At 51.2% G+C, this 23,020-nt stretch overlaps 1 protein-coding gene across 9 annotated transcripts in view; it reads left to right on the forward strand.

Annotated features, from left to right (window-relative positions):
- The window catches only part of LOC112923272 (mitochondrial import inner membrane translocase subunit TIM16), a 67,429-nt gene continuing 44,409 nt past the window's right edge, over positions 1–23,020 (forward strand). For 5 of the 9 annotated variants that reach the window (XR_003235653.2, XR_012000217.1, XM_072751370.1 and 2 more), the window contains exons 1-6: positions 1–179; positions 2,926–3,022; positions 4,241–4,315; positions 6,986–7,056; positions 7,426–7,609; positions 10,582–10,658. Coding sequence is in view for 3 of the 9 variants with exons in the window: in XM_072751370.1 (XP_072607471.1) it covers positions 120–179; positions 2,926–3,022; positions 4,241–4,315; positions 6,986–7,056; positions 7,426–7,609; positions 10,582–10,658 (564 nt within the window). In the remaining 6 variants the exon portion in view is untranslated. The remainder of the gene's footprint in view (positions 180–2,925; positions 3,023–4,240; positions 4,316–6,985; positions 7,057–7,425; positions 7,610–10,581; positions 10,659–23,020) is intronic. The other 4 variants (XM_072751372.1, XM_072751373.1, XM_072751371.1 and 1 more) reach the window with 2 other exon arrangements.

Raw genomic sequence — 23,020 nt, forward strand, 5'->3', positions numbered from 1 at the left:
GGCCGCGGGCGGCCGCGGGCGGGTGGGGCGGGAGGCGGCGAGAGTCGCGGCTGCTGTCCGTGCACCTGAGAGCCGACGCCCGGGCCCTCGAAGCTGCACCCATCGTCGTCCCCGTCGCCATGAGCCGCTTCAAGATGTCCAAGTTCCGGCACACGGAGTCGCGGCCGTCCCGTCGCGAGGTGAGCCCTGCCCGCGGGTCCCTGCGCTCCCGCCCCTCCCCCCCGGGCCCGGCGCGGGTACCCCGGAGCCCGCCTGCCCCGGGGCGCCCCCTTCAGGCCCGGCCCGGCGGCCCGGCTGTTCGGCGCACCCGGAGGGCAGAGTCCGGGGCTCCCGCGGCAGGGGCTCTCTCCGGCCGCTCCGTGAGCGCCGCCGCCCGCCCGCCCGCCCGCCTCGCCCCGGGACCCCCGAAGCGGTGCAGCCGCCCGGCGGAGGCCTGAGGCCTTGCGAGGCTGCCTGCCTTCCCGGCTTCCGGTCGGCCTCACCGCGGAGCCGGGGCTCGGGCGTTGCGGGCCCCCGCTCCGCCACGATCGGCCCTGCCCGAGGCTGGGCTGCGGGAGAGATGCCTCCGTCTCCCCTGGCCTTGGCGAGTGCGGGTGTGTCAGCCCAAGAGCCAGAGCCCCTCAGAAAGAGTCGCGCCCCTCCCTCGGGTTTCCGCCGGCGCTTCCTTCTCGCGCGGCTGGCGCAAGAGCTGTTCTTCTCTTACTGGGGTGATGCTGCCTGCGGCCGGGTGGGGTCTGGGGAGGCCCGAGGAGGCGGGGCCCAGAGTTAGAGCTGAGCCAGGTGTTGGGGGGACCCCTCGGGCCCCTGCAAGGGCAGCCGGCCTGAGGACGGGTGCGCTTCAGAGATGTTGCCAGTCCTGCTCTGCTGCTCCCGATGTTATTGGGCAGGCGTAGGAACTGACCTCCAGTAGCCCCATCAGGAGCAAACGCACAGCAAGCAGGGTAGCCTGGGGCAGAAACCCTGTTTTCATGCTCTGGACGGTATTTCCTCCGTACTTCCGTGTGCTCCGGAAACCACAGCTGTGGACACCGCAGCACTTTCTTTCCTCTGGGCTGCTTACAGTCTTATGAGGGAGACATCCAGCAGGCAGATAGGCCTGCAAGGGCATGACAAGTTTTAGTAAATGCACTGAAGAATGCACAAGAAGGGCTGGGCTGGAGATGGAGGTAAATGGCCACGTGGAAGTTAATCTTGATAGAGTGGTCAGGGAAGGCTGTAGGAAGGAGGTGATATTTAAGCCGAGGCCAGAAGAGTGAGAAGCAGCCAGCTACAAGAAAAGTGGGGTGGGAAAGAGCCTGGTGGGGGAATAGAAAGTGGGCCAGAGTGGATGGAGGGCAAAGATGGGGAAGCAGGGTGTCAGATGAGTCCAGAGCAGTGCTGCAGAGCCTGAGGGCCACAGGAAGAAGTTGGGTTATTTTTTGAGTGCAGTGGGGAACCATTAAAAGGTTGAAAGCAGGGCGGCCTGGGTGGCTCAGCGGTTGAGCGTCTGCCTCCAGCTTGGGTCATGATCCCGGGATCCAGGATGGAGTCCCACATCGGGCTTCCTGCATGGAGCCTGCTTCTCCCTCTGCCCTTGTCTCTGTCTCTCTGTCTCAGTCTGTGTCTCTCATGAATAACTAAATAAATCTTAAAAAAAAAAAAAAAAGGTTGAAAGCAAAGCAAGGGGTGGAGAAGGTGCTCAGATTCACATTAATACTGTCTTTCTGAGTGTAGTAAGCACTCCTGGAATGGATCTGGGGTATACTCAATGGGCCTTGGGGCTTGTCCCAGGTGGGTCTTAGTCCAGCAAGGTAAACAGATAAGCATGAGACCAGAGATTACAGATAGAGCTTTAGACAGTTTAGGTCAGTGAGATGGGAGAGGGGGCAGGGAATGACACACAGGTGATCTGTTCTCCTTTTCTTTCTTTCTTTCTTTCTTTCTTTCTTTCTTTCTTTCTTTCTCTTTCTTTCTTTTTTCTTTTTTTAAAGTATTTTATTTATTCATTCATGAGAGACATAGGCAGAGGGAGAAGCAGGCTCCCTGAGGGGAGCTCAATGTGGGACTCGATCCCGGGACCCCGGGGTCATGTCCTGAGCTGAATGCAGATGCCCAACCACTGAGCCACCCAGGCGTCCCTGTTCTCCTTTTCAGAGATATTTCCTGTCACTCTATTTGTACAGTAAACACGAAATAATGCAAGATAATATTGTTCTACCCCCCACAGGTGAACACTTAAATAGAAACTTGCACGTGGTGGGCGGTTTCCGGTGCCCGGTTGCATGGGCCAGGAAACAAGGGTGTTCAGTTGTCATGCCACAGGGAGGAATGTCGCACAGTGCCTTGATACCAACAGAAAACATTTGGACCTTGCTGATCTTAGTTTCAAAAAAGTGGCCCCTTGCCTCTCAGTATGCGGGGATGTTAACATTATTGCCTTTTCTCAGGGGTGCATCATTCACCTTTCTGTGAGACTCTGTGGAGAGTCCTTGATTTGAAGTTGAATGTTTTTTTCTGGGGCTTACAGGACACCCCTGTATTTGGTGGAGGCTTCAGCAAGGCCCTGGAGGAAACTGAATCTGTTTTCTTACGTGGTGCTCACTTCTGCTTTCTCTGCTTCTCTCTCTCCCTCTTAACAGAATCACCCCTGTGGCCTCTTGACTTCATTTATCCTGAGCTTCTTCTGACAGTCATCTCTTCCTTATTAAATCAGAGAACTGATTTAATAGGCCATATTACCCCCCCCCCCCTTATGACTTAGGTTATCATTTCAATAATATTTTGCATATTCTGAGGGAGTACATAAGTGGAGACAGGGTTAGATCCAAAAAAAAATGGATTTCTAATGGTGCAGCCTTAAGGTAAAGTTCTTTGGATTATAACCCAGCCCCTGGTTTAGTTATGGGCAGAGACCTGGCTGTCACAATTCTTATTCTTTATTTTCAGGCCTGGATCAGTGACATTCGAGCAGGAACAACAGCCTCATGTGGGAGCCATATCAAATCCAGCTGCCACTTGATTGCATTTAACTCTGACCGTCCAGGTAGGGAGGTGGACACGGATGTGGAGATTCAAAAATTGTCACCCTCATTTGGATGGGGAAGAAGGGCAGGCTCATTGCAGGCCAGAGGCTTGGAGCATCCTCGTGGGGCTTAGAGGTCGGCATCATTGTACAGTAATCAGATTGATTTTAATTCGAGCATGTGTGTAAACTTTATATAAACCACGCTAGCTGTGTTTTTTTGTTGTTGTTGTTGTTTTTTTTAAAGATTTTACCTATTTGGGCAGCCTGGGTGGCTCAGCGATTTAGCACTGCCTACAGCCCAGGGCGTGATCCTGGAGACCTGGGATCGAGTCCCACGTCGAGCTCCCTGCATGGAGCCTGCTTCCCCCTTGGCCTGTGTCTCTGCCTCTCTCTCTCTCTCTGTGTCTCTCATGAATAAATAAATAAAATCTTAAAAAAAAAAAAAAAAAGATTGTACTTATTTACTTGAGAGAGAGAGACCACATGAGTGGGAAGGGCAGAGGGAGAGGGAGACTCTCCAGCAAGGCTCCACACTGAGCGTGGAGCCTGACATGGGGCTCAATCCCAGGCCCCTGAGCTCATGACCTGAGCTGATATCGAGAGTCAGACGCTTAACTGACAGCCACCCAGGCACCCCTGGCTGTGGTTTTTAGAGGAGGCCAGGACACAAGGATAGGACTGCCCCCTTTGTTTTCAGCTGTCCTCATCTGGGAGTCTGGATTGGCTGGGGTCCATAGGAACACCAAGATTTGAAAAGTATCCTGTGTGTGTTGGGACTTTTTTGGTTGCTAGTGATAAATCGGGCCTTAAACTGACTTAAACAAAACTCAGATACTTCTTTGGCTGGTATAAGTAAGAAGTCCAAAAGTTTTAGGCAGAGCTGTATCTGGACGCTCACATGTGCCATCAGCCTTGAGCTGTGTGCTGTCCTTCAGCTCTGCTGTCCTTTCTCAAGTAAAGCTGGGAAAAATGGTAATTGGTGGTCCTAAGCTGACCTCATATGACCCACTATGCCAAAAAGAGACCACCTTTTTCTCTAATATCTTCCATACACCTTCTGTCACAGAAGATTCTCATATGGGTTAAGAAAATAATCTTGGACCAATCACTATGTGATTGGTGGAGACTCTGGGGAGGTCCAAGGCTAAGCTTTTGGGTCTTGTGTCCTCTGGGAGCCCTGGGCAACAGACGGTTCCCATTAGGACTGAAGTCAGAGCCCCTGTGTTTGCTTGACAGGTGTGCTGGGCATTGTGCCTCTGGAGAGCCAAGGAAAGGACAAGAGACAGGTGACCTATCTTGGCTGCCATTCGGGTGAGTGGAGACTGGACCGAGGAAGTCTAGAACTTGCTCCTCCCTCCCCGGGTGCAGGGATTTGTACGCACCTGGTGCCACAGCCCCATGGTTTGCCAGGTTCCTCCTGCTGTCCTCACTGTGCATTCGTGCAGATGGTGTCCATATTGGAAGGCTGGGTCCTGGTTGAGAATTCCGCTGGGGCAAAGAGAGGGGAAGTTGAGTGCTTCAGGTTGTCCAGGTGAGAGGAAGGGGATGTGTGCTGGCCAGCACCAGGCTCCAGGCTGATGCTGGCTCCCTGTCACTGTGGAGGACCCAACCTTATGCGGTTCTCAGCCCTGCAGACCCCAGCAGACCACCCCTCACCCACCAGGCCCCCTCTCCAGCCAGGCTGCTTAGTGTCTTCAAGGGGGGGCCTGGCTGGGCTTTGGGGCCGGAGACGGGCCCTCACAAAGAGAGCTTTTGTGTGCTGCAGCTGCTTCTGGGGGCGCCCGGCAGCCTGCCTGGCAGCCTGCCCACTCTGTGGGAACAGCTCGCTCTCCCTGGGCCGCGGCAGCACGGGCCCAGCTGCCTCCTGTCTTCGTGTCCAGCTGCTGTGGCTGTGGGCCAGCCCCTCTGGCTTGCATTCCTGGCCGCCTCTTGGGCAGCCTTGGGTGAGGGAAGGGGCCGAGTCTTGGTCCCCAGTCTGGGTGTGCAGCTCAGTGTTGGGGTCCAGGTGATGCGAACAGCAGCTGATAAAGGAACAGTGGTGAACATCGGGCAGGAGCTCTCCATGTGCTGAGAATGTTGTCTGTGTTTTCTCATCTCATTCTTTCTTAAAGCCTTTCACAAGTTTATTGAGGCGTCGTTTATGAACCATTAGCGGACTTGTTTTAAGTGAAGAATTTGATGACTCTTAGGGAAGTTACAGAGTTGGGTATCCACAACCCAATTTTAGAACGTTTCCTCAGAGGATCCTTGTGCCTCTTTGCAGTTAATCCATTTCCACCTCTGGCACCAAAGCCTCAGGCACCCGTTGATCTACTTTCTGCCTCTGCTGCCAGGGTCTGCAAGCTACTGTCATGGCCAAATCTGGCCTGCTGCCTGTCTTTGTAAATGGCATTTTGGAGGCACAGCCACGCTTCTTCATTGACATTCAGCCTGTGACTGCTTTCTCCCAGCAACTACAGTCAAAGAGTTGTGACAGAAACCGTATGGCCATTAAACCCTAAAGTACTTACTGTCACACTCTTCACAGAAAGTGTTTGCCAGCTTCTGATCCATTGCCTGGCCATTTCTGGACATTTTGCAGAAATGGAATTATACTACACATAGTCTTTCAAATCTGGCATCTTTCACTTAGCATAATGGTTTGAGATTCAGTCCCATGTACAGCCCACAGGCAGGGTGGCAGGGGCTCCAGGAGTCCAGGTCAGGGCTGTCCCAGTGCGTGCCTGTCTTCATCTGCCCATCTGCCTCGCCCCTTCCCTTCCCTTCCCTTCCCTTCCCTTCCCTTCCCTTCCCTTCCCTTCCCTTCAGGATGGCCAGAGTCTGGTTCTGCCCTGAGAGGAAAATATACCTGCTTGACCCCCTCCAAGGAGGCAGGCAGCAGGGATAATCACTATGCTCCTTGCTCTGGTGATGTAAGCCTGGCCATCATGCTCACAACTCCCTGCCACTCCCCACACTGAGCCCTGACCTCCTTCACCCCCTGGTGGTTTCAGGAAACAGGCTCACTCTGTGTGCCCTTGTTTCCCTCTCCTGGCCTTCCAGAGCTGAGCAGTTCAGATTCTTGGGTTGTGAAGAACTGAGACCAAGTCCAGCTGTCTTTAGCCAAAAGGGGATTTATAGGAGAGCTTCCAGAGCTGAAGGCCTGGGGAGTTTCCAGATCCAAAGGAGCAGCTGGACATGCAGGCCTTAGGAGGGTCCTGGCATGGGAGCTGACGGCTTCCTCCCAGCTGGCTGCCCTCCACCCAGGCCAGTCCCTGAGGCGCCGTGTCACTAGGCTCTTCCAATTCCTGCTTTAATTCCCCTAAGAGAGAATTCCCCCTAAGGCAGTGGTCAGGTACACTCAGGCCTGAGCGTCAGCCCTGGTGGGGATTTGAGGGGCAGAGAACTCCTAGCTTGGCTGTGTCACCCAAACGCCTGCTTCCCTGTTGTCCTCACCTGTTCTAGTCCTTCATACTCCCCAGGGCTCACCGTGCTTCCTCTATGAAGCTGCCCTGAGCCCTGACCTTGGAGTCCTCATGGTTAGCCTACTCTTGCCACATCTGCAGAGATGTCTGTGTGTGTGTGTGTGTGTCTCCTTATGTGGGTGCTGAGGGTCTGTTAGGCCTGGGTAGCATTTGTCCAGTTTGTGAATCCTTCGTGGGTCCAGAGCAGGCCTGGCACTTGCATTCATTCACACATTTGCATGCCAGGCCCTGCATTGGGCTCTGGATTTTGGGCAAATTCAGGTGCTTGGTAATTTGAGGAGCTTCCTGCCTCTCACTGTGCTGACCTCCCGATGCCAGGGCCTTTGTGTGTCACAGGCAGGGATTTCCAGAAGTGCCTTTCCTTGTGGACTTTCAGCCTGCCACTGTGTAGGCAGTTATCCCCACCTCTGAAACCCCGGGCTGTGGTTCTGCACCTTGGGGAGATAGGATTTGGGGCTGGAAAACAAAGTTCTGGTGAGTTCTTGCCAGGCCTGTGTCAGCTATTCCTCTCCCACAGACCTGGTCACGGACTTGGACTTCTCTCCCTTTGATGACTTCCTCCTGGCCACGGGCTCAGCCGACAGGACGGTGAGTGGAGCTGCTGGACGAGCTGCTCAATGTCCCTCCCACTGCCCTCCACCCCAGGCCTCCAGAGCCCGGCTAGCCCAGATTCTCTGTTCCTCGGCCCACACTGGCTCCCCTGTGGTCCAGACTTGCTGTTCTACTGTTTGGCTGCCTGCGGAAAGCAGGGCTGGGGTGATGTGGGATGCTGGAGGAGATGGAGCAGAGCTCCCATCCTGTGGCTGCGCCCCCCCCCTCCCCCCCCGCAATTACACTCCTCAATCCTGGGCTGCATTACCCTGCCTTTCCTCACGCGGAATACACAGCCCCCATGCCCAAGTACAACCCCTGGGGCTGGGGCAGCCCAGGGCTCACGGCCTTGCTTTTTCCCCATAGGTGAAACTGTGGCGACTGCCCGCCTCTGGCCAGGCACTGCCCTCGGTGCCCGGGCTGGTGCTGGGCCCTGAGCCGGTCCAGGTGGAGGTGCTGCACTTCCATCCCACTGCGGACGGTGTCATGGCGAGTGCAGCGGGCACGGCCGTGAAGGTCTGGGATGTAGCCAAGCAGCAGGCCCTCACAGGTACGGTCTGCACTGGCCACCCCTCCCTGGGCAGCCCCCGTCTGGACGGCGCTCCTTTTCTTTGTGTTTTCCATAACGTGAATTTTAAAACACGTGTTCAAGTCTTACGTGTACGTGGTATGAAAGGTTGTAAGATTCTAGCTTAACTGACTACAGATGCTGCATCCCTGCTCACTTCCTGTAGGCATCTGTTGTCGTTTCGTGAAGTTGTTTTTCCTCCGTATGTCTAAGTACCTTCCTTATACTGTTATTTCTTGAGTTGTATGTCACTTCGGTTTTGAAAACAAACTTCTGGCTGCCTTTCTGCCAGACAAGGATTTTGCTGTCTTGCAGCCCCTCCCCCAGGCTTCTCCTGTCATTTTCATGACTGAGTCTGTCTTAGTGTGTTCCAAGTCTGGCTGCTCCAACCCACGCCCACATCTGGGGGGCTTACAAACAACAGGAATTCATTGCTCGTCATTCGGAAGCCTGGACCTCCAAGGTCAGGGTGCCGGCAGATTTAGTGCTTGGTGACAGCCTCCTTCCCGGGTCACAGATGGCTGTCCTGGCACTGTGTCCTCACGTGGCAGGAGGGACAAGGGAGTTCTCTGGGCCTGATCAGCGTCCTGAGGCTTCAACCTCATGACCTAATAACCTCCCAGAGGCCCCGCCTCTAGACACCATCACAGTGGGAGTGAGGCTTCAACATGTGGGGGGCACAGACATTCAGACCACACATAGATGGTGACAGCTTTGGGTCAGATTCCTCAGTGAATGGTTATGACCCTGTGACCCATGTGGAGCTCTGATGTTCTGTGGTGACGTCACAGGGTCTTTTCTACCAAGGCCCTGACACGTTCACCTGATTTTTAGGGCTAAAACACGAGGCTCCGAGAGTTGAAGCATGACCTTGTCTCATGGGGCCATCCGGAACATCCAGGGTGGGCCAGGCTCACCAAGGTGAGGTCCCCACCTCTGGGGCTGGGACCAAGAGGCCAACCGAGGGCCTTCAGTAGTGTGAGCTACCCACAAAGAGCTCCTGGTGCCTTCAAGGAGACTGGCCTGAGCTTTCCAGCAGAGGTGAAGGTCACCTGTCATTAGGTGGTCACCCAGTTGTAACTGCTGTGTCTCAAGCCCTCTCAGGCCTGGCACTGTGCTGAGGGCATGCTGCCCCCCTCAGCATACCGGTTCCACCGGGCAGCACTGCCATTCTCCTGTCACAGACGAGGTTAAACCATTGAGCCCTGGCTGCAGAGCAGGTGGGCACAGGGCTGGGGTGAATCCTAGGCATGTAAGCCTGGGCAAAGTGGTCATCTGCTGCTGTGGAGCAGATTATTACAGAACGTAGAGGCTTAAAACAATTATGAGCATTTATTACATCATCACTTCTGAGGGTCAGAGATTTGGGAGCTGCGTAGCTGGGTGGTTCTGGCTCCGTGTTGTGAGGCTGCTTCCTCACCTGAAGACTTGACTGGGGCAGGAGGCTCAGCTTCTCAAAGGGTTGGCAGGCACAGACATGCCTCAGTCCCTGCATGGGGCCTCTGCCTGAGTGCCCCCCTTATCCCCCATCCCCCCACAGCTTGGCCTCTGTCTGCCTCCCTGGACCATCCACAGGGGAGGGAGCAGGGAGGAAGGGCAGTGACTTTTCTGGCCCAATGTTGGAAGTCACATGCCCCCACTTACACCAGACTCTGTTAGAAACAAGTTACTCAGTTCTCACACTCAAGAGGAGGTGAGTTAGGCTCTGCATTCTGTGCATTAGATCCCTAGGGCTCCTGTAATGAAGCACCACAAGCTCCATGGCTTCAAATAACAGAAACTTGCTGTCTCACAGCCTGGAGATCAGAAGTCTGAAACCAGGTGTTGGGATGGAGCTGGGACCTTCTGAGGGACTTGAGGGAGCCTGTTCCAGGCCTCGCTCCTCACGCCTGAAGCCCCAGGCATCCCTTGGCTTGTACATGGTGTCTTCTTTGTGTCTTCACATCGTCTGTTTTCTTTACATATCTGACTCTGCGTCTGAACTTCCCTTTTCATAAGGACTAGTCCTACTTGGCTAGGACCCACCCTAACTGTATCAGGTTAAGTTGATCTACGAAGACCTTATTTCCAAATAATGTTATAGAACGGGTGCTGAGGATTAGGATGACAGCATCTTTTTGTTTTTAAGTTTATTTATTTATTTTTAAGTAATCTCTATTCCCATTGTGGGGCTCAGACTCACGACCCCAAGATCAAGAAGTCACATGCTTTTCCGACATTGCCGGCCACGCATCCCAGTATCTTTTTTGCAGAGAGACAATTCTTTTTTTTTTTTTTTTTTTGCAGAGAGACAATTCAACCTATAATAGGATGAGCGTCAAATAATTTGTGAACATGTTTTTTTTTTTTTTAATTTTGTTTGTTTTTTAACTCATGAGAGAAAAAGAGTTAGAGGCAGAGGGGGAAGCAGGTTCCCCGCTGAGCAGGGAACCTGACATGAGACTCAATCCCAGCACCCTGGGATCATGACCTGAGCCAAAGGCAGATGCTTCACAGACTGAGCCACCCAGGTGCCCCGTGGACATGTTTTAAAACTGTCACACTGGGGGAGGAGCAGGGATGGCCCTTGCAGAGGCCTATGGTGGGAATGTGTATGGCTCAGCCATGGGCTGGTGTGACTCATTTGGGGTGTGTTGGTGAGTGACTGGGGGTAAGCCTGGGTGGGAAGTGAGAGCCAGGCTGAGCAAGGAGCAGGGAGCCTCAGAAGACTTGAGTAGAAGCATGGCCTGATGAAGGCAGGGCTAAAGGAAGGAGTCCAGCTGTAGCGCAGCATGTCTGGAAGGAGACGCTGCCCTTGGTCCTCCTGCCAGAGACAGACACTTGCAGCTACTGCCACTGTCCTGGGCATTACCCCAAGCTGGGCCTTCCTGCGCCTATTTCCCTGGTGCCCCCACTGCCCAGGATAGGGTGGGGAGACCCTGGACCCCCTCCTGACCTTGGCTGCTTCTCTACAGAGCTGGCGGCCCATGGGGACCTAGTGCAGGCTGCCGTCTGGAGCCGGGACGGAGCTCTGCTGGGCACGATATGCAAGGTAAGCAGCTGGGCCCTGAGCCTTGGGTAAGTGCCTACAGTAGGGACCGAGATGTGCCCGGCTCTGTGCGGGGCTCTGGTGCTGAGGAGCGCATGGCCTGGGCTGTACCTGGCGGGCTCGGTGATGCTTGTGGGGCAGAAAAGCACTAGTCGGGGATGTTTTGAACCCCTTCCGCCCACCTCAGCTGTCCTCACACTTTCTGCTTCACACCTGCATCTGGAAGCCCCTACACCCCCTCAGTACCAGGGTATTGGGACCCTATTAGGGGTTCAAGTTAAGCCCCATGCTAGCACCCCTGGGCTCCAGTTTGTGTATTCAGCTCCCCTCCGTCCTCAGCCAGCCTCATCCTTTGTGCTTCGTTCACACTACTATCCTTTCTGGAGGTTGTGTTGAGCGACACCCCTACACGGGGCATTGTGCTGCCCCTACATTCAGTCGGCAGGCCTCAGGTCCTCCCTAATGCCAGGTCCTGTGCTCACCTGGTCTCTTGCTGGTGAGAGTAGCCAACATGGGCCCAGGGATCTTACAGATGAAAAGATTAAGTATGAGCTGTGATACGGGTTCTGAGAGGGACATGAGGAGCTCTGAGCTGGTTGAGAGGCCAGGAGGCTTGGCCTCAGGCAGGGGCTCTGAAGGGCGAATTAATGGGGTTGGGTGGGGAGAACAGGGCAGAATAGCGACAGATGTGGACCCAGAAGGGGCTGGATGCAGAGAGCAGTGGTGCAAGGCTGGAGTCATGTGCACAGGGTTATGCTTGTTACCTTAGAAGTGGCAGGAGTCCTGGGGTCTCTAAAGCCAGGGAGGGCCAGGCTGTGGCATGAGGTGAGCAGATTTGTATTTTGAAAGCTCCCCAGTTGCAGTGTGAACAAAAGCATTGCGGGGATGGGCTGTATCTAGAAGGGAGGGTAAGACACCTCCTGGGGGAGATAGGATCCTCCTCAGCCAGGGGTGATACTGAGAGGCTTGAGGGATGGGGAGGGGAGAGCAGGGCATTGGTAGTGGTCTAGGGTGAGGTTTAGGGGTTCAGGAGGCTGGTTCCTGGGTTGTTGGTTGGAGGGGAAGCCTGCCGTGCAGACAGGGTGCTTCTAAGGATAATTCTAGGCCTGTTGGACTGGAGGGACCTGGGCCTGTGTCCAGTGGAGGCATCAGTTGAGTCCGTGGACAGAAGGTCTGGGCCTGAGTCTGAGCTGGGTAGAAGTGTAGGTGCCATCTGTGTTACAGGGTACCTGCTGGAAGAAACAGGGGTGACCCCAAGTGGGAGAGAAGGGAATGAGGGGAGAGTGGTAGAGTGAGCTCGGAACCTGTGCAGGAGACAAAAGGAGCCGCTCTGTGGCAGAAAGGAAGCCGAGACAGGGCTGGAGGTCTATGCCCTGAGCCCAGGGCGACAGGGTCCCCGAGGGAAGTGGCTGGGAACACCAGAAAGAATCTGCTGAGCAGTGAATAACACTTATCTGTTGAATTTGGGGAGATCCATGAGCTTCGGGATCTGTAGGGATGTGCTGCCTCCTGGAGTCACACCTGCAGGATGGGAGGCCATGGGAGCCTGCAAGGACTCCTCTGGGAGCTGGCTGGGGGACTCAGAGGGCACCAAGGGCTTCTCTGAGGGAGAAAACATGGGGTTTGCATACTTTGAGGATCCTCTTTCCAAATTTCTCTTCTCTGCTTTCTTAGAAGCCTCACTTCCCAGATTTTTTTGTTTTGTTTTTAAAAGATTTTTTTACAATTTATTCATGAAATACACAGAGAGGGGGGGGGGGGCAGAGACACAGGCAGAGGGAGAAACAGGCTCCATGCAAGGAGCCCAATGTGGGACTCGATCCCAGGACTCCAGGATCATGCCCTGGGCTGAAGCCAGGCGCCCAACTGCTGAGCCATCCAGGGATCCCTGCCAGAATTTTTTAAAGATTTATTTTAGGGCAGCGGTTTAGCTCTGCCTTCAGCCCAGGGCATGATCCTGGAGACCTGGGATCGAGTCCCACATCGGGCTCCCCACAGGGAGCCTGGTTCTCCCTCTGCCTTTGTCTCTGCCTCTCTCTCTCTCTCTCTCTCTCTCTGTGTGTCTCTCATGAATAAATAAATAAAATCTTAAAAAAAAGAAAAGAGTTGGACACTCAACCAACTGAGCCACCCAGGCTCCCCCCAACTCCAGTGTTTTAAATCAGCCTTTTTCCCCATTTGGTTCATCAAACAGTTGGTTCCAGCCATTGGCATGTGCTCCGGGGTCCACGGGGCTGCCAACCTCCAAGGAGCCCCTGGTGGAGGGCAAGGTGGTCACGTAGTGCGGTGTGGTTCACTTGCGTGGGCTCCACACTGGTGAGCACGGCTTCCCAGGGACAGTGAGGTCAGGCCTCCCCTCACTGAGGAGAAGGGGACAGGCATTCTTGGCTGAAGCACCAGCTGGACAGCGTTCTGGGCTGTGACCTCCCTCTCCAATGAGAAGCCCTCTGTGCCCTTCATTTCCACACCCTTCGTTGCTGTGTGAGGAGGTGCAGAGGAGGAGACATGGATGGAGGGAAGGAGGAAGGTGGAAGGAGATGCTCACGGAAAGTTCTTACTTTATGGTGATCAAGGTATAGTAGTTTGTGCTTGTTTTACAAATTTGGGAAAGCAGTAGAAAAGTAAAGAAAAAAAATCACCTGTGATCCTCCCACCCAGGGACCATACTAGTTACTATTTTGACATCTTTCTCTCTGAGCTTTTCCTTTCTTTCTTTCTTCTCTCTTTGTGTGTGGAGATCATGCTTTCCAGGTTATTCTACTCTCCATTTTCTATTCAGCACAATAAATATTTTTTCCAGTTTATCAGTAACTGAACAAACAATGTATAGAATATTTTATCATATAAATTTACCAGTGTAATTAAAAAATATATATTTTATTTATTTATTCATGAGAGAGGCAGAGACACAGGCAGAGGGAGAAGCAGGCTCCACGCAGGGAGCCAGATGCGGAACTCTATCCCAGGTTTCCAGGATCAGGCCCTGGGCTGAAGGCAGCACCAAACCGCTGAGCCACCCAGGCTGCCCACCAGTGTACTTTTTAGATAACTTGTAACAACTGAATATATTTGTACACAGATTTTGTTTCTTTTTTTTTGTTTTGTTTTGCTTTTTGTTCTTTGTTGTCAATGTGACTTAGAGCAACTTCCATAAAGGACTAGGTAGTAAGATAGTAAATACTTTGGGTTTTGCAGGCCACACTGTCTCTGTCGGTGCCACCTTGTAACAAGGAAGCAGCCACAGACAAAATGTAAGTGGGTGGGTGTGTCCACGTGGCAGTAAAACTATATTTGCTGAATCATGTCTCGAGTTGAATTTGGCTGATTTGGCCTGTGAGCCTTAGCTTGCTCACCCCTGATCTAGATTTTTACAAGGGATGTTGCTAGCTTCTAGGTTTGAAGGTTTGTAAGGTTGTTGATAGATTTTAGCAGCTGTTTTCTAGAGGAGTAATGGCAGCTCCCCTGGAGGTTGTGGTTTCTAGGCTGGGCTTTGGGAGGAGACTTGTGTGTAGATGAGCAGTCTGGTCCTAGCCTGCTGCTCCTCCCCTGAAAAATAAGAGCAGTAGGAGTACTGGTTCCAGAGGCGAAAGTCCTGGCCATTGAGGCAGGGCCCAAGCTCTGAGCTGCCTGTCCTTCTCTGGCCTTACAGCCCTGGTAAGTACCTGAAGGGATCAGATCTGCAGCCCCATGATAGCTGGGTGGCTGTGGTAGGGGGTTGGGAGGAAGGTGCATTGGTTTCCCCAATGGGAGAGCAGCCCCAAGTGGATGACGGCAGCATCCTCGCAGGAGGGGCAGGTGTATGAATGTTCTGTATGAATGTTCTGAGCGGGGACTGGTGGCCTTAGTGGCCCTTGTACAGGCCAGCCTGTGTGGGCCATGGCCCTGGAGAGGGAGGAAGGAAGCTAGCTGTGGGGCTCAGGGCAAGCTGGGGCCACCTCTGTTAGAGCTCTCTCTAGCTGCAAGGCCAGACTGCTGACCGGTGAAGGGGGGTTCCCAGCAACTGCCTACCTCTGGCCTGCAGGTATGACCTGGATGGCCCTTCACCTAAGAGCTGCAGCTCCCAGCTCCAGTCCAGGCTGTAGCCTGGAGAAATGTGGCTCCTCTGGGTCTTGTATTTTCTTTTTTTTTTTTTTTTTTTTTTTTTAATTTTATTTATTTATGATAGTCATACAGAGAGAAAGAGAGAGAGGTAGAGACACAGGCAGAGGGAGAAGCAGGCTCCATGCACCGGGAGCCTGATGTGGGATTCGATCCCGGGTCTCCAGGATCGCGCCCTGGGCCAAAGGCAGGCGCCAAACCGCTGCGCCACCCAGGGATCCCTGGGTCTTGTATTTTCTGTTCCCTGTCCCTCACCCCAGAACCAGGTAGGATGTCTGAGGTCAGATGTCTAGAGGCTTGACATGGATCCCTTCCCGTGGAGTAGAGAGGCACCATCCTTCCACAGAGCTCATGGCCTAGCATAGTTGATTCTGGTTTTGATGCAGCTACAAAGAGATGGATTAGGATATAGGGATGTTGCCCTGGGTTTCTACCAGTTAGGCAGCCAAGTGAGGAGTGTCAGCAAAAGCAGCTTCAGGCAGCTGCAGGCAGAGAGGGAGGTGGGTGGACTGAGGGCAAGTACAAGGCCAAAGGAAAGCAGTGGGCATGGTGTGGGGGGCACAGCATGGGGGTGGGTGGCTGAATGGTGCTGTGGGGTGGGACAGGAGGGGACATGGGGAGACTGTGAGGAGTGTTGCAGCCCCCAGGAGAAAGGGCAGTGCAAGCATCAGGCCTTGGTGACTGGGTAACAGCGTGGACAGGGAGGAGGTGGGAGTGACTTCCCAGGAGGGTATGTGGAACAGGGAAGAGGACCTAGAGCGTGGGGAAGAGGGTGTCAGGTCTGGGGACTTCATGCAGAGAGTCTACTGAGGGCGTGTGCAGGAGCTGTCCAGCTCCTCCTCCCCAGGGAGCTGAGCCCCGTTTACCACCCAGTTACCCAGGTGCGCAACACCCCGTTCTGTCTGCCACCTCCTGTTGATGTGATGGCTCAGCTTCTTGCCTGCAGGTGTCCCCTGAGGAAGAATAAGTGTGATGAGGCCACAGGTCAGTCCAGTGGAGCTCTCTCATCCCCTCTAGACCCAGAGAAGCCAAAGTCGTAGGGAGGAAACACAGATTTCCTGAGTGGGTCTGTGGAGTGGAGCCCTACCTTGCCCCCCACCTGTGCTGTTCCTGGAGCTAGGTTCCCCAATGGTAGAGCAGCCCCAAGTGGATGACGTCAGCATCCTCACAGGAGGGGCAGGTGCTCTACCTGTGGCGACAGAGGTGCAGCTAGGTGCTCTACCTGTGGGGACAGAGGACCTTACAAGGCTGTTGTCTGGGGGTGACATCCTTTAGGGGACACTGTCCCAGCAGGGTGTGACCTCCACTCTGTGACCTGTCAGTGCTGGCTAGATAGGTGCCACAGTCCTAACCTTTGGAGAATGGTGCAGAAGGAGAGGTCACCCTTGTGACTGAAGCTCAGGAGAAGGTGCCCATGGGTTTGTCCTGAGCATGTTGGGGGAGCCAGGGAGTGGGCCTGCACTCGGCAGCAGGGAGCCTGAGCTCTGCTCGGCCAGGGATTGCAGGCTGGGCCCTGGGGTTCCACACAGGGCTGCCTGAGTTGAGTAGGGGTGTGGCAACGCTCTGCTTCCTCTCAGAGCCTCCCCCTTTCCATACCATCTCCCACCTGGCTCTCTGGATCTGCCTCCCAGGACCGCTGAAGCCCCCTCTGGCCCCACAGAAGCCCCTTGGCACTTCCCTCTCAGCTCCTCGAAAGTGCAGGCAGCCGCTAGAGGGCGCCCCGACCTCACAGATGGTGGGCCCCCTAAGCTCCCACTCCGCTGGTGTGCTTGTGCCTGTGAGCTTCGGGGTGCGTGCACCTCCGCAGCCCAGGGCCACTCCCCCTGCCATGGCCCAGCCTCTCGTGCCCAGTGTGACCCCTGGTGTGGATCCAGTGTTGAACTTCTGTGTATGCTGGCCCGGCTGCCTTCCGGCTGTACCCATGTGGCAAGAATTGGGACTTTGACCTGTGAAAGGTGCTGCCATCAGTTGTCCTCTTCCTACTGAGGGCTCAGGGGTTTGCCCGGGTCACAGAGCTCATGAGTGATGGAGCTGGAATCTAAACCCAGGCCATTTGGCTCTCTACTGACTCCGTCACTTACGTGAAAGTGGCCCTCCCTGCCAGGAGGTAGTCTCTCTTTCTCTCTCTTTCAGTACTTTATTTCCACGTACTCCTACACCCAGTGTGGGGCTCGCACTCACAACTCCGAGATCAACACTCACTGACTGAGCCGGCTAGGCACCCTCGGAGGCATTCTCTCTTACCTCATCATCTCTCAAGATCCGCTGTCTCTCCCTGTTCTCTGCCTCTCACTTCCCTGTCTCTGTCCTCGATCTCTGGTTGTCCTCTCTCTGTCCCGTGTTTCTCTCCATTCCTCTCCACCTCTCTCTGTGTTTCACTGTTCTTTCTGTCTGTTTCTGTCCTGTGTGCCTCACTGTCCTCTTCTGTCTCAAAACAGCATCCTCCTGAACCCAGAGCTGTGCAGTGTCGTGGAATGGTGCTGCTGCATGGCTAGTTCCAGACTGTGCCTGCTTCCCACCTGGCATGTAGCAGGTGCTCAGTAAGCTGCAGCCAGGGAAGACTTTGTCAGGAGTGACCCAAGAACCCTGGGACCCCACCAGGTGTGTCAGGAAGACCCGGGACTGATCTGCCAAGGGAGGCCCCCCTCTTGTCCAGTTGTGCACTCGCCCACTGCCCCCTCCATTCCCACCATCTAGGCTCCTTGCATGGCCTTGCCTTCCCCTTCATGTCACGTGTCAGCAAGTTCCTGTTTCCACATCTTTGTTCATACATTTCCACTTCCTTTGAATACCTTTCTCTTCCCGGTGCAGGCTCTGCTTGTCCTTGGAGATTCATCTTGGGCCTGAGTTTCTCCCTGAAGTTCCCTGTGACTGCCTGTACATTGCGGAGTCCAGTACTCAGCAGGGACTGTTTGCTAGCCCTGCATCCCAAGCACCTGGGCAGGAACCAGGCAGATACTGAGCAGGTGGTACCAGGAGTTCCCATGTCCCTCCTCCCCATCAGGTGCCCTGCTGGTTGGTGTGGTGCATTTGTTATAATTAGATCAATATTGCTACAGTAACTAAAGGCCAGAGTTTACATTAGGCTTCACCTTTGGGGCTGCATTGTAGGGGTTTTAACAAACGCACGACATCATATACCCACATTACAGCATTGTGCAGAATAACCTCTCTGCCCTAAAAGTGCCCTGTATTTCACCACTCCATTCCTTCCTCCCTCTCCCAGACCACTGGCAACCGCTGACTTTTTGCTGTCTCCATGAGATTTGCCTTTTCCCTAATGTCATATGGTTGGAATCCTACAATATGTAGCCTTTCCAGATTGGCCTCTTTCACTTAGTAATGTGCATTTATGGGTCTTCTGTCTTATTGTGGACTGACAGCTATTTCATTATGGTGGTTAAAAACGCATCATAAAATTTGCCGTCTTAACTGTTTTTATGTATACAGGGATGTTAAATTTACTTAGGTCATTGTGAAACAGGTCTCCTGAACTGAGACCCCCTACCCATTAAACAACAACTCCCCTTTCCCCTTCCCCCTGCCCTCAGTCAACACCATTCCACCCTCCATATCTGTGGTTTTGACTACCTTATATAGCTCGTGTAGGTGGAATCATGGACTCTTTGTCTTTTTGTGATGGCTTATTTCATTTACCATAATGTCCTCAAGGTTCATCTGTGTTGTAGCATGTGACAGGATTTCTGTTTTCAGGCTGAATCCATCGTGTGTGTATACCACATTCTGTGTACCCGCTCCTCTGTCAGCGGATACTTGGGTTGCCCCCACCTCTGGCTCTTGTGCATGATGCTGCTGTGAGTGCTGTGGATACTAATGAGAATAGTGCACATTGATGTGCTGGTTGTGACCCTCTTCTTGCTTCTTTTGGGAATGTACTCAGAAGTGGAATTGCTGGATCATAAGGTAATTCTATTTTTACTTTTTTGAGGAACTGCCACCCTGTTTTCCACAGCAGCCGCACCATTTTACATTCCCACCAACAGTACAGGAGGGCTCCAACTTTTCCACACCCTCGCCAACGTTTGTTCCCCGAGTTTTTAATAGTAGCCGTCCTAATGGATAAGAGATGATACCTCATCTTGTTTTTTTTTTTTTTTTTTAATTTTTATTTATGATAGTCACAGATTGAGAGAGAGAGGCAGAGACACAGGCAGAGGGAGAAGCAGGCTCCATGCACCGGGAGCCCGACATGGGATTCGATCCCGGGTCTCCAGGATCGCGCCCTGGGCCAAAGGCAGGCGTCAAACCGCTGCGCCACCCAGGGATCCCTCATCTTGGTTTTAATTTGCATTCCTTGGGATCCCTGGGTGGCACAGTGGTTTGGCGCCTGCCTTTGGCCCAGGGCGCGATCCTGGAGACCCGGGATCGAATCCCATGTCGGGCTCCCGGTGCATGGAGCCTGCTTCTCCCTCTGCCTGTGTCTCTGCCTCTCTCTCTCTCTCTCTGTGACTATCATAAATTAAAAAATAATAATAATAATAATAATTTGCATTCCTTGGATGACTAACATCTTTTCGTATGTTTGCTAGCCATTTGTATACTTTGGGAGAAATATTTGTTCAGGTCCTTTGCCCATTTTTTAGAGTTATTTGATTTTGTTTGTTGTTTTATGAATTCTTCATATATTCTGGATCTTAAACCCTTATCAGATATATGATTTGCAAGCATCATCTCCCATCCCAGCCTTTTGACTCCATTGATTGCAGGCTTTGCAGAACACAAGTTGTTTGATGTAGTCCCATTTACCTGTCTTTGTTTCAGTGACCAATCCAAGAAATCATTGCCAGATCCAATGTCATGAAGCTTTTCCTCTAAGTTTTCTTCTATGAGTTTTATGGTTTGGCTTCTTACTCTTTCTCTTTCTCACTGAATGATATTCTGTTGTGGGAATGTACCACAGTTTATCTGTTCAGCTGTTGAGACATGTTGATTATTTCCAGTTTTTTGCAACTTTAAAAGTGCCATAAACATTTATATGGGCATAATTTTTAAAAGATTTTATTTATTTGAGAGAGAGCACACACGCATGCACATAAGCAGGAGAGGGACAAGCAGACTCCTCCACTGAGCATGGAACCTGAGGCAGAGCTTAACGTGGGTCTCCACGCAAGGCTTTATCTCAGGACCCTGAGATCATGACCTGAGCTGAAGGCAGACGCTTCACCCCGACTGAACTACCCAGACACCCTGGGCATAAGTTCTTAACTCATTTGGATGAATACTTAGGAGCATAATTGCTGGATCATATACTAAGAGCATTTTTGGCTTTGTAAGAAGCTTCCAGATTGTCTTCTAAAGTTGCTGTTCCATTTGCATTCCCATCAGCAAATAAGAGTTTGTTACTCCACAATCTTGCCAGCATGTGTGTTATCATTTTTTTTTAAGTTTTAGCTATTTTACGAGGTGTGTAGTGGTAATTGTTTTAGTTTTTAATTCCCTGAGATATGGTATTAAAAACCTCTTTTCATGTATTCACTTTTCATCTTGTGTATCTTTTTTGGTAGGGTGTTCATTCAGGTCTTTTGCCCACTTTTAAAATTGGGTTGTTTTCTTATTTTTTGAGTTTGAAGTGTTCTTTGTATATTTGGGGTACAAGTCCTTTCTCAGATACATGCTGTGCAAATATTTTCTCCCAGTCTGTGGCCTGTCTTCATTTTCTTAACAGTGTCTCTGTAGACCAGAAGTTTGATTTTAATGAAATTCAGTTTTTTTTTTCATAGGTCATACTTTTAATGTATCTAAAACATCATCGTTGGGGTGGCTCAGTGGGTGAGTGTTTGCTTTCAGTTCAGGTTGTGATCTTGGGGTCCTGGGATCGAGTCTTGCATCGGGCTCCTCAGAGGGAGCCTGCTTCTCCCTCTGCCTATGTCTCTGCCTCTCTCTCTCTCTGTGTCTCTCATGAATAAATATATAAAATCTTTAAAAAATAAAAATAAATAAAAAGTCTTTCCCAGGGCTCCCTGGGTGGCTCAGTCAGTTGAGCATCCGACTCTTGATTTCAGCTCAGGTTATGATCTCAAAGCCATCGGATTGAGCCCCATGTTGGGCTCCGTGCTCAGTGGGGAGTCTACTTGAGATTCTTTCTACCTCCTTCTCCCTCTGCCTCTGCTTCTCCCTCACCTTACGTGTGCCCTTTCTTTCTCTCTCTCAAATAAATAAATTTCATTAAATCTTAAAGAGAAAGTGAATTAAAAATAAATAAATGAATAGTCATTGCCAAATTCAGGGTAACTGAGATTTTCTCCTGTATTATCTCCTAGAGCTTTTGTAAATTTGTATTTTATGTTTAGGTCTGTGATCCCTTTTAATCGATTTTTGTAAAAGGTGTAAAGGCCTGGGTGGCTCAATGGTTGAGCATCTGCCTTTGACTCAGGGTGTGATCCTGGAGTCCCGGGATCAAGTCTCACATCAGGCTCCCTGCGAGAAGCCTGCTTCTCCCTCCGTCTCTGCCTCTCTATGTCTCTCATGAATGAATAAATAAAATCTTAAAAAAAAAAAAAAAAAGAAGGGATCCCTGGGTGGCTCAGCAGTTTAACGCCTGCCTTCAGCCCAGGGCGTGATCCTGGAGTCCTGGGATTGAGGCCCACATCAGGCTCCCGGCATGGAGCCTGCTTCTCCCTCTGCCTGTGTGTCTGCCTCTCTCTCTCTGTGTCTCTCATGAATAAATAAATAAATAAATAAATAAATAAATAAATAAATAAATAAATAAATAAATCTTAAAAAAAAAAAGAAGATGTAAAGTCTGTGTGTAGATTCATCTTTTTGCATGTGGATGTACATGTATTCCAGTACCACTTGTTGAAAAGACTATCTTTTCTCAATTGTGTTGCCTTTATTCCTTTGTCAGGATCAGTTGACTGTATTTATGGGATTCTGTTTCTGTTCTCTTCCATCTATTTGTCTGTCCTTATGCCAATACCACACTGTCTTGCTTATTGTAGCTTTAGAATAGAGTTGGGCACTGTCTGTCCTCTGACTGGTCTTCCCCTTCAGTATTGTGTTGACCCTTAGGAAGCTCTTGCCTGTTCATATAAACTTAAGAATCAATTTGTTGATAACCATGATATAACTTGCTGGAATTTTCATTGGGGTTTTGTTGAATCTGTAAATCAGCTTGGGAAGAACTGACATCTTGACAGTATTGAGTATTCCTATCCATGAACATGGAGTATGTCTTATTTATTTAGTCATTTGATTCTTTTCATCAGAGTTTTATAGTATCCTTCCCGTAGATCTTGTGTGTATTTTGTTAGATTTATAGCTAAGAGTTTCAGGTTTTTTGGTGCTGATGTAAAAGGTATTGTGTTTTTCATTTCAAATTCCAGTTGTTCATTGCTGGTTCAGTAGGGTTGTTTGATTTTTATTTATTTTTCATTGTTTTTCAAAATATTAAAATATGAATCCATGCTGATTGGAACAAAGTGGAACTGTATTAAGATGAAAAAAGGAAAAGCTAATCACCCCCTACCTTCACCCTCCCCAGTACTCAGCATTAATGCACAGCCCATGCTGTTCAAGACCTTTCTCCTTGCTCAGCAGACTTGCAGAAGCTACAGGAATGTGGTCAAATAGGGATCTTTGTTTATTTTTACCACAGCAAAATCACACCATCCATGTTACTCTGCACCTTCCTTGTAATGCTTAACAATTCATCATGGCCAAGACTGTAAGTAGTCAACCAATGCAAATTCTGTCCCTCTCTCCCCAGTTCTTTTTCTTTTTTTTTTTTTTTTTAAGATTTTATTTATTTATTTATTTATTTATTTATTTTTTTTTTAAGATTTTATTTATTTATTCACAAGAAACACACACACACAGGCAGAGACACAGAGAGAGAAGCGGGATTTTTTTTTAAATTTTTTTTTTATTCATTCATGAGAGACACAGGAAGAAAGGAAGAGACACAGGTAGACAGAGAAGCAGGATTTTATTTTTTTTATATTTTATTCATTCATTCATGAGAGACACAGGGAGAAAGGGAGAGACACAGGCAGAGGGAGAAGCAGGCTCCCCACAGAGAACTCGATGTGTGACTCGATCCCCAGACCTTGGGATCACGACCTGAGCCAAAGGCAGAAACTCAACCACTGAGCCACCTAGATGCACCTCTCCCCAGTTCTTTATGCGTGTACATTTGTGCACATACACATTGATTATTCCACAAGAATAAAGTCCTTATTCAAGGTATGGGCATTTTATTTTGACATTATCTATCTATCTTTTGATCTATTCCCATCTCCACCCTT

This window comes from Vulpes vulpes, chromosome 3 (assembly GCF_048418805.1).
Source record: "Vulpes vulpes isolate BD-2025 chromosome 3, VulVul3, whole genome shotgun sequence".
Classification (NCBI taxonomy): Eukaryota; Metazoa; Chordata; class Mammalia; order Carnivora; family Canidae; genus Vulpes; species Vulpes vulpes.